At 43.2% G+C, this 17,534-nt stretch overlaps 2 protein-coding genes across 6 annotated transcripts in view; one reads left to right on the forward strand and one right to left on the reverse strand.

The window, feature by feature from the left end:
- The window catches only part of LOC119962628 (RBPJ-interacting and tubulin-associated protein 1-like), a 32,908-nt gene extending 28,699 nt beyond the window's left edge, over positions 1–4,209 (forward strand). For all 3 annotated transcript variants that reach the window (XM_038790482.1, XM_038790501.1, XM_038790491.1), the window contains one exon: positions 1,557–4,209. In XM_038790482.1, coding sequence (XP_038646410.1) covers positions 1,557–2,127 — 571 coding nt within the window. In that variant the 3' untranslated portion in view covers positions 2,128–4,209. The remainder of the gene's footprint in view (positions 1–1,556) is intronic.
- Positions 4,210–9,524: 5,315 nt separating this feature from the next.
- iqcd (IQ motif containing D) overlaps positions 9,525–17,534 on the reverse strand; it is a 48,030-nt gene continuing 40,020 nt past the window's right edge. For all 3 annotated transcript variants that reach the window (XM_038790513.1, XM_038790528.1, XM_038790521.1), the window contains exons 3-5: positions 14,961–15,194; positions 12,458–12,529; positions 9,525–9,949 (exon numbers count right to left, since the gene is read on the reverse strand). In XM_038790513.1, the coding sequence (XP_038646441.1) occupies positions 9,683–9,949; positions 12,458–12,529; positions 14,961–15,194 (573 nt within the window). In that variant the 3' untranslated portion in view covers positions 9,525–9,682. The remainder of the gene's footprint in view (positions 9,950–12,457; positions 12,530–14,960; positions 15,195–17,534) is intronic.

The following is a 17,534-nucleotide window of genomic DNA, read 5'->3' on the forward strand; positions in this document are numbered from 1 at the left end:
AAGTATATGAGAGCAAGGTAAAGCATATGAATAGGAGGGTTGAGTTCTGATTGAGATTGTTTGCGGATGAGGCTGTTGGAGTAGTTGATAGGAAAAGGTGAAGTCAATCATTTTGACTTGTGTCAGTTAATTGAACACCTTCCTGCACAATATCAATGAACAGCACTCTTGGCATTAAGATTAGGGCTATTTCTTCTTGATGGCTCCTGAACCTGTGTCTGCAGGACCTTCTTCCCCACCTCCATATTGTATACAGGATGTCTCTCCTTTCCACCTCTTCCACCAAGGCCAGTGGATTGTCTGAAAACTTTAGCGCTCACTTTCTTGCATCTTCAGCCATTGCTTAAAGAATCATAGCACTGATTCAGGTTTGAAAAAAAATCTTCAACACTTATTGCCAGAGTGCACCTCCCCTTTAAGAACATGGTGCCTTCAGGCAGCGTCAGCATTGGCAATATTGTCTCTTCGATGACTGAGGCAGCCAATTAACATTCAATTAAAATGTAATGCACGCTGTCACGCCTGCGCTGGTTTTCCCAGTTCTTGTTACTTTATTTTCTTTAGCATTTGTACGTGTAAAAATATAAAACGACCTTTTGTGAAAACGGGATGCTAAATCATTTGTATTGAATTTAATTTCTTAAATGTTCATTGGATTCGAAAAAATAAAAGGCAAGTTCAAGTAGTTTTGTGAAATTCTATGATTCTTGCATCATGCAATGACTTCCAGTTGAAGAGATGCCTTTATTTAGAACATAGAACATACAGTGCAGAAGGAAGCCATTCGGCCCATCGAGTCTGCACCGACCCACTAAAGCCCTCACTTCAACCCTATCCCCTGAACCCAATAACCCCTCCTAACCTTTTTGGACACTAAGGGCAATTTATCATGGCCAATCCACCTCAACTGCACGTCTTTGGACTGTGGGAGGAAACCGGAGCACCCAGAGGAAACCCACACAGACACGGGGAGAACGTGCAGACTCCACACACACAGTGACCCAGCAGGGAATCGAACCTGGGACCCTGGCGCTGTGAAGCCACAGTGCTAAACACTATACTACCGTGCTGCCCTGTTTCTGCAGAATAGTCAATAAAATGATAAGCACTACTGAATTTGTAATTCTTTATTCAACTTATGTAGCCATGATTAATTTCAATTAAAATTTTGTTATTTTCAGTCATAGTACGGATAGATTGTAACATCTTGAGGCCAGTTACATTGAACAGTCTTGCCAAGTCATGTGCTTTGTTAGTTCAGCATCTGTGTTTTTATCATGCTGACAAATGTTTGGCTGACTTGCAGGAACATTGTCATGAAACATTCGGTTTGAACCAAAAAAACTTGTTTATTCTGTATCATGTGAGCACAAACTCATTTGGAATATTGGCTGTGACGTTGTTAGCTCATTGTTACAAAATAGTACAATCCATCTTAAGAAATAGACTCCAGGGGCGGGCTGGTGCAGCTAAACTGTATTTAAGAAAACAACATTATAATTGGTGTCTTGTGCATTAATCGAATATTATGTTCTTTATTTTTTTCATTAACCAAGGTTAAAATGCCGTATGCCCAGCTACTGTGACGAGTCTCTTTTTGGCTCAAAGCAAGACAACCCAGGCTGGGAGGCACCATGGACTGCACAAGAAGATAAAAGAAATATACGACCACTCCTGTGGACTCCCGCTGTTCATAAAATTAGTTCAAGCGAATCTTGTTCTCGTAACACTCAGTTCTTGTCTGCCAAAGGAAATCCAGTGAAACCACCTTATTCAGTCACAAGAGAACCTTCGACTGATTTTATTCCTGAATACCGAGGTAAAGCAGATTACTGGAAGAGGCCAAACAGTAATAACGACTCTGCTAATGACACCCCTGTTCGAGAACCATCGCAGTCTTTAACTAGGATGCACAGCACTAAAAAAAGAATAGCCAAGGCAGATTCCACACACAATACTACTAGGAATACAGAGCAGTTGCAGTGTAGACCAATTTCAGCTTTTACTCTACTTTCAGAACAGCAGCGTTACAATAGACAGAGACCTGGTAGTGTGTCAGATTCTGTTTCATGCAGCCATCCCAAGACAACAGATTCTGTCATGTTAAATCCACCCTGGAAATACTAAAGTCGGTGACTGGATTGGGTTATAAAGGAGAATGAGCTATTTCCAAAACCACTTTGGAGTAGCGGAGGTAGTTACGTTTTCAGATTTCAAAGTACCGAGAAGCAACGGTGCTGTTTTTGGTTGATTGTCAACAATCCTACTAAGTATGAATATCTTTCAAAAGTCACGTCCATTTAAGTGAGTGGGCAAAACAGGCAAATGAAGCTCAGTTTGGGGAAGTGTGAGGTTATCCACTTCGGATCCAAGAAAGATAAATATTAACCTTTTCTTATTAGTGGAAAAACTAGGAACTGTAGAAGGGCAACAAGATTTACATGTTCATGCCTGGAAATTGTTAAAAGCAAGTGAACAGATAAACAGTCAAAAAGGCTTATGGAATGCTGGCCTTTACCATAAGGGTGATGGAATGCAAAGGGGAGATAAGCTATTTTTCTGGATCCCAACTGGAGTACAATCAGCTCCCGTTGTTCATGGCCCATTCTACCACAAATCTATTTGCCCACGCGAATGTAGTTGTAGACCTAATCGTGGTTCGTGGCCCCAAAACTTCACCATGCATGGTTTAGAATATTAAACTCTCATCTTTCCCACGTTGTTCCTATGTAGAAATTGCGCATGTTGCATATGCCCACTCTGCATGTGCATACGTTTGCTGTTCATGATTTCACAGTTCCTGAGAATTTGCAGGAATGGAATACCCACGAACGATGGGAGTTAACTATACTTAATTTGGTTCTGGGCACTGCATCTCGGAGAAATATGTGTTTGCCTTGGGTAAAACCGTTTCAGCACAATAATACCAACTGTAAAGTTTTAATTAAGAAGGCAGACTATATTTGGAGAACTTTTTAGTTATGGTCTCCTGGCATGAGAAAATATATAATAGCATTAGAAACAGTTTGGAGAAAGGTCTCATTTCTGATCTCTGGAATGAGGGGTTATCTTGTAAGGAAAGGTTGGGCAGGCTGGGTCAGTATTCATTGGAGTTGAGAAGAGTGAAAGGTGATCTTGTTGAAACCTTTAAGATCCTGAGGGGACTTGACAGGATGAGGGTCGGTTTCCCCTTGTGGGAGAGATTGGATCTAGAAGATGCATGGTGGGAATCTCCATTGTGAGCTGCCTCGCTACCAGTGAGGATGGAAAATTTGCTGCTCAGCCAAATCTCCATTCACTGTAGCGGGAACGTAGAATTCGCCAGCGTGAAGGAACCCGGAATCGAACCCGGGTCTCTGGTACTGTGAAGCAACAGTGCTAACCACTGTATGACTGTGCTGCCCTTGCAGAGTATAGTGTGTGGCCTTCCCACTGCCTTCTCCTGACTCTCTCCCATTTTATGGTGGGCAAGGGTAGCCAGTTACTGGCCGTTTAAGTGCCTCATTCTGCTGACCTGCAATTTTACCTATGGCAAAGGAGGCCCATGGCTGGTTGGTAGCCTGGCAGCTTTTATTGTGTGGGCAGGTATCGGGTAATGAGGGAGCACCATCTTTTGGAGTCCTCTGAGATGATCGGAGGTACCACTCCCGGGTCAAAGCTCTCCTTTAACCCTTTCCCCAGCCTTTCCCCAACTCTTTCCCCCCCCCCCCCCCCCTCCCCACCCAAAGGGATCTGCCAGCTGGGGCCTGCCGATTACACAGAATTATCTTGAATTCTGGCCCCATAACCACCTCTTGTTCGAGGATAAGTCCTGGCAGTGGCCACTGCTCAAACCTGCCACTTGGCACTACAGAGTTGCCAGGCTATCAGATTGACTGAACACTTTTTTAAGGAAAGCCCTCCTCCCCTCCAAAGTAGTGTGGAAGTCTTGACCTTCTAGATAATTAACACAGCTTTTATCATAAAATGGCTGCAGGGCAGACATCTTTTGGTGGGCATATTTGACAGCAATGTTTGAGTCATTAGTGGGTGGAGAGCAAGAAATAGGTTTCATATCTACCATTTCCTATTATAATAATGAAGGGTGGTAGAGTGCTTTGCACTGCTGCCTCACAGTGTAAGGAACCTAGGGTAATTCCAGCCTTGGTGACTGTGTGGACCTGGCATGTTCTCCCTGTCTGCATGGGTTTCCGCCAGGTGCTCTGGTTTCCTCCCATAGTCCAAAGATCTGCAGGTTAGGTGGATTGGCCATGCTAAATTGCCCCTTAGTGTCCAGAGGTCAGGTGTGGTTACAGGGATAGGGTGGGGGAGTGGGCCAAGGTTAGGGTGCTCTTTTGGAGGGTCGGTGCAGACTCAATGGGCCAAATGGGGATTCCATGAATGCAGAAGATGTTTTCTAAAATTTATACTTGGTTTACTGTAGTATTCCTTTTTATGAAGTGAATGTTTGGTTCAGCTTGGCTCAGAGTCTGAATGTTCAAGCCCTATTATTGGATTAAGTACACAGTTCAGGCTGGCATTTCAATGCAGCAGTATTGGTGTTATCTTTTTTGGAAAATACATCAAACCAACTGTTCAGGTGGATACAAAAAATCCCTTAACATTGGAAAATTCTATTTTGGAGGAGGAGAAGGTGCCGCTAAAAGGGATCAAGGCAAAGTGGAAGAGTTGGGAGAGGGTATGGAAGAGGGGTTCTGATGTGAGGTGCTCCGAAGGGTGAACGCCTCCACCTCGTGTGTGAGGTTTGGGCTGATACAGCTGAAGGTTGTGTATAGAGCACACCTTACAAGGGTGAGGATGAGCCGGCTTTTTGAGGGGGTAGAAGATGTGTGTGAACATTGCGGAGGGGGGGGGGGGGGCTCCGCGAACCACGTTCATATGTTTTGGTCCTGTCCAAAGCTGGAGGATTACTGGAAGTAGGTGTTTAGGGTAATCTCTAAAATGGTGCACGTGAAACTGAACCCGGGCCCTCGGGAGGCCATATTCTGGGTGTCGGATCAGCTGGGATTGGAAACGGGCTCGGAGGCAGATATAGCCTTCGCCTCGTTGATCGCCCGAAGGCGGATCCTGTTAGGGTGGAGATCAACCTCTCCACCCTGTGCCCTGGCGTGGCGGGGGGATTGCTGGAAGTCTTGATGCTTGAAAAAGTCAAATTTGAACTGAGGGAAAGGATTCTACAATTCATGGGCGTTATTCATTATGCACTTTCGAGAATTGGATCACATCGAACATCGCGGGGGGGGGGGGGGGGGGGGGTAGGCTGGGAGGGTTAATGTCGGGTTTGGTGGGAGGATGGGAACGTTGTTATTGATATAGGGATTGAGTTTACATTCTTGCTGATTATTGTTTATTGTTGGGTGTAAATTTGGGAGAAATTGTGAAAAAGGAGAATAAATTTTTTTTTTTAAAAAACATTGGAAAATTCTCTTGGTGTTCTGGTTGAAATTTAGCTTATAGCTGTTTGTGGGGCTCTGAACTGTGTGCAGATTACCTGCCATATTAGCCGATAATTCATTGGCTGTAAAACACTTGTGATGTCCTGAAAGTATGATAGTTGCCATAAAAATGCAAAATTCATCTTTTTCTTTCTGAAATGTTAAATAGTAATTTTATCATTTTACAAGCTTCCAGCACAAAAGCTGACTTATTTTGACACTATGTTTGGGAGTTAGAAGCCTATCTATATATTTCATAATGTAATCTACATTGAAATCAATACATCATTTATGAATGTAACTAATTGTGTTTTTGCCATTGACTGCTATTTTATTTAATACAATTCTAATGCACCTGTGCACAGTAAGTGTAAATTTAAAAAATATATACAGTGCAAATCATGTTTGAGTTATTAGCAGAAATATAGACAATTAAAAAAACTAAATAAATGAGTCACCTTTTGGATTTCTTTCTCTGTGCATCATTATATTCATAAATTAGGTGGATATACAGAATGGGACATTTTGTTAGATCTTCAAATTAGCATATCTCCTGCAGCATAATTTGAAGTCGGTGAAAGTCAGCTGTGCAGAACAGCTTGATGTGGATGCCACACTGAGTTGGTGTGGCCATCTGATTGAGGTTTGGGGTGATTGTGAAGCAAGTTGGGGGCTGGTTCATTTGCAAAGAAGAAGAAAAAATTCAAGTTTAAAGCCTGGGACAAAGCACAGCTTGACGCATAGTGAAGATGGGTTTTTAATCAGAATCATAGAATTTACCGTGCAGAAGGAGGCCAATTGACCCACCGGCCCCTGGAAAGAGCACCCCACTTAAGCCCACTCCTCCAACCTATCCCAGTAACCCCACCTAACCTTTTTGGACACTAAGGGCAATGTAGCATGGCCATTATACCTAACCTACATATCTTTGGACTGTGGGAGGAAGCTGGAGCATCCGGAAGAAAGCCACACAGACACGGGGAGAATGTGCAGACTCCACACAGACAGTGACCCAAGCCAGAAATCTAGGGAGGCACCCTGGAGCTATGAAGCAACAGTGCTAACCACTGTGCTTTGAGGCTTGAAGAGGTCCTGCTTTTCTATGTGTGAAAAAAGTTGTGGTTCATTTCTTCTGTTTCTTTCTTGTAGTATTTATTAATCCATTCATTTGAGAGTTTAGAACATTTAAAGTAACACCACTATAAAAAAAAATTCTGGTTAATAACTTTATCTTGGAAAATAATTTTGCCACAATGTCTAGATTTCTTGGTAGAATGTGATTGAAAAGAAGTTGGATGGGATTCTCTGTCCAGCGATGCAGGGCAAATACTCATCTGAGAGGAAATGTGGGAAAATCTCAGCAAGTCTGGCAGCATCTGTAGGGAGAGAAAAGAGCTAACGTTTCGAGTCCGATGGCTCTTTGTCAAAGTCATCGGACACGAAATGTTAGCTCTTTCCTCTCCCCACAGATGCTGCCAGACTTGCTGAAATTTTCCAGCATTTTCTCTTTTGTTTCAGATTCTAGCACACGCAGTAATTTGTTTTTATTAAACACTCATCTAAACTGTCTTTTGCCAAGTTAGAATGAGTACAGGCCAGGGGACACCGTGCAGCGCATTGGACCTGGTTGGGCACGGGAGGTACGCAGCATGCCAACACATCTGGCTTTTACCCCTGCAGGCAATGACTATCAGAATCTAACCAGGAATGGTGGCCCTCATCCTGGCCGCCAAAGCTCTGGGGGATGCAATGAGGCTGTATGAGCGGGAGAGGCTCAAGGGGGACCCTGCAGTGGCGGAGCCTGCCCAAGAGGAACAGCGCCAGCTGGTGAGGATGGAGAACTGACCACCCAAAAGACCGAGAATGTGGGCACTGCATTGGGCATCATGCATACTGACAGACTGGGCATGTCGCTGAAGTCTCTGGCTGAGCAGGGGGACCGTACGACATATCTGCAGTATTGTGACACATCTCGAACCGCAGGGTTCAGGGGAGGACACCCGATCCAGGTGGCCATCAAGGTGATGGTCTCCCTGAACATATGCCACTGGGTCCTTACAATTGCAAGTGGAGATCTGTCTGGGAGCTCACAGACTCTAATGCCCAGGTGCATTTGTGCCGTAACGGAGACCCTGTATGCCCAGTTGGAACAATACATCAAATTTAATGTGGACTAAGACCACCAGTATGCCTGGGCAGCAGGATTCGTCGCCATTGCCTGGATGCCCAGTTAGAGGGAGTGTTCGAAGGCATGCATGTTGACCTACAAGCACCGACCCATAGCAGCTCGGTCTTCACAAACTGAAAGGGGTTCCATTCGATGAACGTGCAGCACATCATGCATGTCTGCGCCCGATACCCGGGCAGTGTGCACAATGCCTTCATCCTGGCATACCCAAGGGGTTCCTGACACCTTCGAGATGCATCCCGGGTGAGAGGTTGGCTCTTAGGTGACAGGGGTTATTCACTGCGGTTATGGCTGATGATGCCCATCCAGAGGCCACAGACAGACATGGAGACAGGCTACAACAACGCCCATGCAGCAGCCAGGGACGTGATCGAGCGGTGCTTCGGCATCCTGAAGATGTGGTTTAGCTGCCTGGATTGTTCTGGAAGGACCCCTCAGTATAATCCCTGGAGAGTCTCCCACATTGTGGGGGTCTTCTGCATCCTCCACAGCATCGCGCAGCAGAGGGGCGACGTGCTGGAGGAGGGGTGAATGCTAGGCCTCGTCCGATGAGGATGTGGGGGTGGGCGAGGATGGGCAGGACATGGGGCCTGCAAAGGCACAGGAGTCTGCACAACAAATGTAGAAATCCACCGATTCAGTCCCAGCATCTTAGGCCCGACTCCAAATTTGTTTTCGGCGATTGGGTGGAGAATCCCCGTTTGCGACCAAATTGGGGCTGGCGCCATTTTTCAGATGCACTGCCCCCTCCAAATTGGCGTAATCTTGGAGCGTCAGAGTGTCACTTTGAGGCCCTCCCCTGATGCTCAGCCCCAATGAGCCGAGTTCCCGACTGCGGGTCACGTGTGGCCTGAGTTTTCAGAAACCCGTGTTATGGGTCAGGGTTTAGATAACTGCAACGTGTATCATGGAGTTCACCTGACCCACAACTTTTAATAGATTGTGGTAATGGGGAGCACACAGCCCTACTCTGCATGTGTGATGCAACAGAAATCCACAGTACTTATAAATTAACAGTTTATTTATGAAAGCAGTTAACCCTTTATAAACCCACAGCAAACATCTTAACAACTATCAACACCAATAAATCCCCCAAATAATACAGTACTCTCTAAGTAACTCTTCATCTTTCCTTGCAACATTCACAAGACAAAAAGAACTCTATTTATAGAAAGACATAAGGTTTAACTTCACTACTGAGAAGTTACCACTTGAAATCACCAAATGAACATTCATAAGCTTGCAGAGATTCATACACATCTTGCTGTGACTGCAGCTTCTCCAAATATAAAACAAAACTAAACACACCCTGTAGCTACGAGTCCAAAGCGAAAGTAAAGGCAGACAGACAGCCCAGCTCCACCCACACTCTGACATCACTGATAAGCACCCATTTCTTAAAGGTACATCCACTATAGCTATTTTATAAACCCCATTTCTTAAAGGTACTCTCACATGACACCCGGCATGGCGGCTGCAGACTGTTCCACAGTTGTGGAGGGTGTTGTGCTGCTGGCAGGGAAGCTTTGGAGAGGGCCAGGGGGACTGGTGCGGGCTGGCGGGGGGGGGGGAGTCCAAGGGGACACTATTAGGCCGGCCGGGTCCGCGCGCGGCCGGCGCCATGTTGTACAGCGCGACCAATGTGCATACGCGGCCACGGACCTGGCAATTCTCTGGCCGTTTATGTTGGGAACTCCGGCCGTTTTACCCAGCGCCACTGCTAGCCCACCGGTCAGAGCATTGGTGCAGGGACGGCGCTGACTTTTTTTATTGTAAAACTAGACACTTCCTCCGGACATAGACTCAAAATCGGAGAATCAGAGAATTTGAGAGAGAAAAGGCACATTTAATAAATGATTGAGGTAAGTGATAATCAAGTAATCAAGTAATTATCAAGTAAGTGATTATCAAGAAGAGGTGAAGATTTATTTTAATTTGAGGATAAGTTTAAGTGTATACAGTAATATTAGAAAAAAGGTATACAAAGAAAACTTGGGAGGACACATGTTTATTTTTTCATATCTTTCTTTCACTTTGCTCTTGAATCTCCCCCTTGTCTTCATCTTTTCTTTTTGCCTTTTTTCTTTTTCTTCAATGCTTTCATCAATTGGCGCACTTTGAAACCTTTCCAGAAAGACTGGATTGTGACAGCTGCTTTTCCCATGAGGTATGTTTGCTGCTGTTTCGCCTGTCTTTCCTCTTCCTTCACCTTTCTTTCTTCCACAATCTGAGAATATTCTGGTTCAAGCATGCTAATCTTTTGTTCTAGCTCAAAGAGCAAAATCGTTTCTTCCTTGTGTATTTTAAAGATATGTTGATATTCATCCTGGTAAAACACACATTTCACATATTTTAGCAATTCATAGGTATTAATTTTGTGTTGACAAACTGATCTGTTTTTATTGACTATTAAAGCAAGTGACCAGCAACAAGTGAGTATTTCATTCACATTCTACATTAAATTGAGTTTTTAAAAAAATATTTTCATTCTCCTTTTTCACATTTTCTCCCAAATTTACACCCACCAACAATAAACAATAATCAGTAACAAATATGTCAATCCCCATATCAATAACAACGATCCTATCCTCCCACCAAACCCCAAACATTAGCCTACATGTTCACACAAACAAATGACAAAAAGGAATTAGGGATCACCCATAGTCGCCATTAACACACACCCCTCCCCCAACCCTCCCACCCACACACCCCAACTAATGTTCGATGTTATCCAGTTCTTGAAAGTGCGTAATGAATAATGCCCATGAATTGTAGAAACCCTCCAACCTTCCCCTCAGTTCAAACTTAACCTTCTCAAGGATCACAAATTCCAACAAATTCCCCCCGCCACGCCAGGGCACAGGGTGGAGAGGACCTCTCCAACCTATCAGGATCCGCCTTCGGGCGATCAATGAGGCGAAGGCTACAACATCTGCCTCCGCACTTGTTTCAAACCCTGGCTGGTCCGACACCCCGAATATGGCCTCCTGGGGGCCTGGGTCTAGTTTCACGTGCGCCACTTTAGAAATTACCCTAAAAACCTCCTTCCATTAATCCTCCAGCTTTGGACAGGACCAAAACATATGAACGTGATTAGCGCCCCCCCCCCCCCCGCAACGTTCGCACACATCTTCAACTCCTTCAAAGAATCGGCTCATCCTTGCCCTCGTGAGGTGTGCTCTGTATACCACCTTCAGCAGTATCAGCCCCAACCTTGCGCACAAGGTGGAAGCATTCACTCTCCGGAGCACCTCACACCAGAACCCCTCCTCCATATCCTCTCCCAACTCTTCCTCCCACTTTGCTTTGATCCCTTCCAGTGGTGCCTTCTCCTCTTCCAAAATAGCTCCGTAGCCCGCTGACACTACCCCGTTCTCCAGTCCCCCTGTCGTCAGCACCTCCTCCAGCAATGTGGAGGCCGGCTACTCAGGGGAGTTCTGTATCTCTTTTCTGGCAAAATCTCGAACCTGCATGTATCTAAACATTTCCCCTGCTCCAGCCCATACTTCACTTCCAGCTCCTTCAATCCTGCAAACCGACCCTTAAGAAATTAATCTTTTTAGTGCCTTAATCCCCTTCTCCTCCCATTTCCATCCCACCTCCCTGGCTCAAATCTGTGGTTCCCCCGAATCGGCATTTCCCTTGATCCTGCCCCCAACCCGAAGTGTTGGCGAAACTGCCTCCAAATTCTCAATGAAGCTATTATTACCGGACTCCCTCAGTATTTCCCCGGGGCTATCGGGAGCGGCACTATTGCTAGTGCTTTCAATCCCGAACCCCTGCACAAACTCTCCTCCATTCTGACCCACTGGGAATCAACCCCTCTGACCCAGCTCCTCACCTTCTCCACATTCGCCACCCAGTAGTAATACATCAGGTTCGGAAGACCCAAACCCCCTGCCTGCCTTCCCCTCTGTAGCAGCACCTTTCTAACTCTGGCCACCTTCCCTCCCGATATGAACAAAGTACATTAAATTGAGTTTATTGATACATTTCCATTACAATATCTTTCAACTGCCATTAGGCAATATCTCTCATGAGTGACTACAATTTGTTATATTAAACTCTTTTTGGATGATTTTGTGTTTAGTCGTCTTCAATTTAGTCCACCATCTCTGATGAGATTGGACAGATTGCTGTGCCTATCCCTCTGTTATGCAGAATTTTAAAGGCATGTAAGAACACCTTCAATTGTCTTGGTCACCTGGGGCTGTTAGGGGCTGTTTAGCACAGAGCTAAATCGCTGGCTTTGAAAGCAGACCAAGGCAGGCCAGCAGCACGGTTCAATTCCCGTACCAACCTCCCCGAACAGGCGCTGGAATGTGGTGACTGGGGGCTTTTCACAGTAACTTAATTTGAAGCCTATTTGTGACAATAAGCGATTTTCATTTTTCATTTTAATTTCACCTGCTGATGAACTTTACCAGTACTAGCATTTTTTTTAACCTTCTGTTTCAGTGGTAGTGACCATTAGGTAGTGTTTGCTGAGTATGTTTTTACAGGAATAAAGATGCACGTTTTTCTATTACAGCATGGGCTCTTGCAAGGACAAATGTTTTTGTGGGAAAACTAGTACAAGCAATTCGGAAAACAAATTACTGTGCTGTACCACTCCCTTATCTGCTTTGATGCCAGCATTAACTACAATGAAATATTCATCAAACTATTAATTTGTTTTTTTAATATAACCTTCCTACCCATCCCTTACTCTTATCAAAAGTTATATTCTTTCTATAAGACACTATTGAACACTAACTTTTAGTTATTATACAAAATTAAAAGAATACAGAAAACATCCCTTGATAATCCCATGATCCTTTGCAATAAAATGTACCTGTTTTTCTTGTAGGTCAGCATCATACTTCAGGATCCAGTTTTCAATCTCTGTTTCAATTTTGTATTTTCGCTAAAATAAACAAAAGATGTGATGTCAAATTCAGGCAACATAAAATTCATCCAGATAATGATAAAATAATTCTGTAATTCAGACGTAGGTTATTAAGGCAAACCTGAATATTGTCCGAGTTTTGCTGCATGTGCCCAGGGTCGAATTCAGTATCTGAGGGGATGTGAATTTTATTGAATGTGCAATTATCAACTAACATCCTGCTGCTAACCTTATGTTGGAGTGAATGTAATGGATGAAGTATCTTGAAGATAATTGATACTTGGAAGTAGCAGAGGAATGTCAATGGAAGTTATTTATATGCACTTTCAGAACATGTTTGATAAAGTCCCTGATAAGAGACTGTTAGCTTAAATTGAAAGCTATAAAATCGAGTCCAGCTTTGACAAAGAGTCATCGGACTCGAAACGTTAGCTCTTTTCTCTCCCTACAGATGCTGCCAGACTTGCTGAGACTTTCCAGCATTTTCCCTTTCGTTTCAGATTCCAGCATCCACAGTAATTTGCTTTTCTCCAAATTATTAACCTGGTTGGGACATTGAGAAGCAGGAAACAAAAAGTAGGTATAATATGCAGGTACTCTAAATGTCAGGATGTCACTAGAGTGTCCTGTATTGACTTTTGTTAGGTACTTTATAGACTAATACAACTTGGATAATGGGATAGAAAGTCACATATACACATTTGCCAATGACACAAAGGTGGTGACATTATACGCAGTTTAGATGGGAATATAAAATTACAAATATCTTTGTGGATTAAGGGAATGTGCAATACTATGAAAAATGGATTTTAATGTAGGCAAATGTGAGGTGATCCACTTTGGACTTAAAAAGATTGAACAAGGAATATACTAAAACTAGAAAGGCTGATAAACTAGTACCAGTGGCGGTCCAAAGACACTTGGGATCCAGATACAGGGACCATTCAAATGTCATAAACAAGTACCAAATACCAAAAAATATTCAAAAAGCTAACAGAATGCTTTATATGTAAAGGACTAAAACACAAGGGGGTAGAAGTCATACATCAGTTATGCAAAGCCCTGGTAAGACCATAGGCTGGATGAGCTTCCTAGGTTTAAATTATGGAGAGATTACACAAACTAGAGTGGTATTCCCCGGGAATCTAGAACATTAAAGGGGTGATTTGATGAAAGTTTCAACATATTAACAGGAACAGGTAGGGTAGATAGTGAGAAACGAATTCTGTCATTCAGGGGTGGGGTGGGGAGAGTTTCAGAGCCAGACATTTCAGGAATTAGGAAACACTTGTACACAGAGTATTGGAAGTTTAGAGCTCTCTTCCATAAGTGACAATTTGTATTGCCAATGTTAGAATTATTAACTTTAAATCTGAGATTGATAGATTTTTGTTAGTCGTACGTATTAAGAGAATTAGAGAAAAGGCAGAAAATAAATATGGAGTTCATAAACATAGAACATTACAACGCAGTACGGGCCCTTTGGCCCTCGATGTTGCGCCGACCTGTGAAACCATCTGAAGCCTATCTGACCTACACTATTCCATTTTCATCCATATGTCTATCCAGTGACCACTTAAATGCCCTTAAAGTTGGCGAGTCTACTACTGTTGCAGGCAGGGCGTTCCACACCCCTACTACTCTCTGAGTAAAGAAACTGCCTCTGACATCTGTCCTATATCTACCACCCCTCAATTTAAAGCTATGTTGGTCATCACCATCCGAGGAAAGAGACTCTCACTGTCCACCCTATCTAACCCTCTGACTATCTTATATGTCTCTATTAAGTCACCTCTCAGCCTTCTCCTCTCTAATGAAAACAACCTCAAGTCCCTGAGCCTTTCCTCGTAAGACCTTCCCTCCATACCAGGCAACATCCGAGTAAATCTCCTCTGAACCCTTTCCAAAGCTTCCACATCCTTCCTATAATGTGGTGACCAGATCTGCACGCAGTATTCCAGGAGCGGCCGCACCAGAGTTATGTACAGCTGCAGCATGACCTTGTGGCTCCGAAACTCAATCCCCCTACTGATAAAGGCTAGCACACCATATGCCTTCTTAACAGCCCTATTAACCTGGGTGGCAGCTTTCAGGGATTTATGTACCTGGATGCCGAGATCTCTCTGTTCATCTACACTACCAAGAATCTTGCCATTAGCCCAGAACTCTGCATTCCTGTTACTCCTTCCAAAGTGAACCACCTCACACTTTTCCGCATTAAACTCCATCTGCCACCTCTCAGCCCAGCTCTGCAGTTGCAATTCAGCCAATAAATGGTGGAACGGGCTTAAGGGGTGAAATAACCTACTCCTGTTCCTATGGTTGGATTGTTCTTTAAAACTTGAGTAATCACCTAGATATCAGAAATATTATGTATTTCCATAAAAATTGCAAATTACATTGTATGATTGTATTTGAAAATGGCTGCTGTTGCAACATGCCACTATACCTTTCTTAAAGCCACTTCAGATGCCCTGTGTTCGCTTATCAAGTTGTTCAACTGAGTTCGGAGCTGAGACATTTCTTCCTGGTATTTGGCAATTCTCCCTTCTGAATCTTTCTGATCAGTTAGCTGTTGTTTTTCTGCATCTTGTTTAACTTGACGAATGTAATCTTCTGAGAACAAGTCAAGTTGAAGTAAGTTGTTTTTGAGCTTCCGAAGTATCTCATTCTTCTTCAACATCTGGTCATACAATTCAAAGTACATATGAGTTTAAAGATTGAAATATATTGAAATAAATTCTGTTGCATTAAAGTAGGAATAGATTTTTAAAGATGTGGCTAATGAAATATACTACTGAATATATATCCCTTTGGTAAAAGTGCAGGGTAACCAGACAGACTAAGAGTTAATACTCCAATTTCTATTTCACACTGAAATACAATCACCTGTTCACATATATAGTGAACTGCTTGAAACACTAATGTAGCTGTGCTGTAGGACCTGAAGATACATTCCATGATCCTTTATCTTAAAACCCAAATTTAAATCTTGCTCATGCTCCTGATATGGAAGTGTGTTTTCTGATGGCCATTAGTATCCAGAGTTCAGAGTCATTACAGCGCAGAAGGGAGACCATTCAGCCCATCATGTATGTGCCTGATCTCCAAGTGAGCAATTTACTTAAGTGCTGTTCCCCTGACTTCTCTCTGTAACTCTGCACATTCCACCTTTTCAGATAACTGTCTAGTTCTATTTTGAGTGCCTCAAAGTGGATTCAAAAATATTTATTTTTCATCAATTCACTCCCATGACTTCTTTCTTGAAAATTAACACTTCAAATTCCATAATACGTGGCAGTCCTTTGGCATGTTGCCCAAATGTTATTCGTTGGGAGTGAAGAGGGAACATCCCCGACAAAGTACAATCATATTTTCAACCCATCCTCACATACCTCTACTTCTGACAGTATCCGTTCCATGGCTCGGGTGTTAAAGGTAGCTGTAATAAACATTTTCTTTGGCCGACAGTGACTACTGCTGCCCAGGGATCAATTCTGGAAAATGTTGTTCTGTATGATTCAGTGCTGAATATTAGAACTCAAATTTGTTGCAAATACAAATTTGTTACAGTCCCTTTTCACGGAAAAAGGAGTCCTGAGATGTTTCAGAAACATAGTGGCCAATAATTGCTTCACAGAGGTAGACTCGGGATCAATTCCTGGTTTGGGTCACTGCGGAGTCGGCATGTTCTCCCCGTGTCAGTGAGAGTTTTCTCCGGTTTCCTCCCACAAGTCCCGAAAGACATGCTCGTTAGGTGAATTGGACATTCTGAATTCTCCCTCAGTGTACCTGAAGAGGCGCCGGAGTGTGGTGACTAGGGGATTTTCACAGTAACTTCATTGCAGTGTTAATATAAGCCTACTTGTGACACTAATAAAGATTATTATTATGTTACTTATTGTGTCTTGCGGCTTCAGAAAGATGCATATTAAAAGACTATCTGACAGAGCACAGAGCTGGGTGAATCTGCAAAATGTAATGGATTTATACAAAAAGAGTGACAATTAAAATTGGGTGCAGAGGGGAAGGAGATATTAAATAATTTAAATAATGGGTCAGCAGTAAAGATAAAACAATCGGTAATAGATCTAAGGAATTAAAGTAAAGGATAACAACTTTTAAGGATTTGAATTGTATTAAATAATCTGAGTAAAGAGGAACTAAATTATATTTATATCTAATATTATGATCCAGGACCAGACACCAGCAGTGGCTAGGATACTGGACAGTAACCCCAGTACTTTATTTTAATTTTGTAAGACTGAGAGGACAGGATACTTCACTCCAGGAATGATTTCACACAAAACATGGATACGCCACTCCACCAACCTTGGTGTCATCCGCGAACTTACTAATCAGCCCAGCTACAATTTCCTCCAAATCGTTTATGTATACTGCAAACAGAGCCCCAGCACCGATCACTGTGGAACACCACTAGTGAAAACCTTCCATTCAGAAAAACACCCTTCTACTGCTACCCTCTGCCTTCTGTAACTGACCCAGTTGTTATCCATCTTGCCATCTCACCTCTGATCCCGTGTGACTTTGTACCAGTCACAAGGAGGGCATGGATGAACTGCAACAATTGTTTATTCCTGTCTGGCGCAAAAGTAAAATGAGAAAGGTGGCCAAACTATGGCTTACAAGGGAAATCAGACATAATATTAGCTAACGTAACCCCACTATTTAAAAAGAAAGGTAGAGAGAAAACAGGGAATTATAGATCAATAAGCCTGATGTTGGTAGTGGGGAAAATTCTAGAGTTCGTTATCAAGGTTTTTATAACCGGGCACTTGGAAAACAGAGGCGGGATTGGCAGAGGATTGCACAAGAGTCAGCATGGATTTATGAAAGAGAAATAATCCGTGACAAATCTACTGGAAGACTTTGAGGATGTGACTAATGGAGTTGATGAAAGGGAGCCAATGGATGTGGTTTATTTGGACATTCATAAGGCTTTCGACAAAGTCCCATATAAGAGATTATTTTATAAAATTAAAGTGCATGGGATTAGGGATGG

Source organism: Scyliorhinus canicula, chromosome 1, assembly GCF_902713615.1.
Source record: "Scyliorhinus canicula chromosome 1, sScyCan1.1, whole genome shotgun sequence".
In the NCBI taxonomy this organism is placed as follows: Eukaryota; Metazoa; Chordata; class Chondrichthyes; order Carcharhiniformes; family Scyliorhinidae; genus Scyliorhinus; species Scyliorhinus canicula.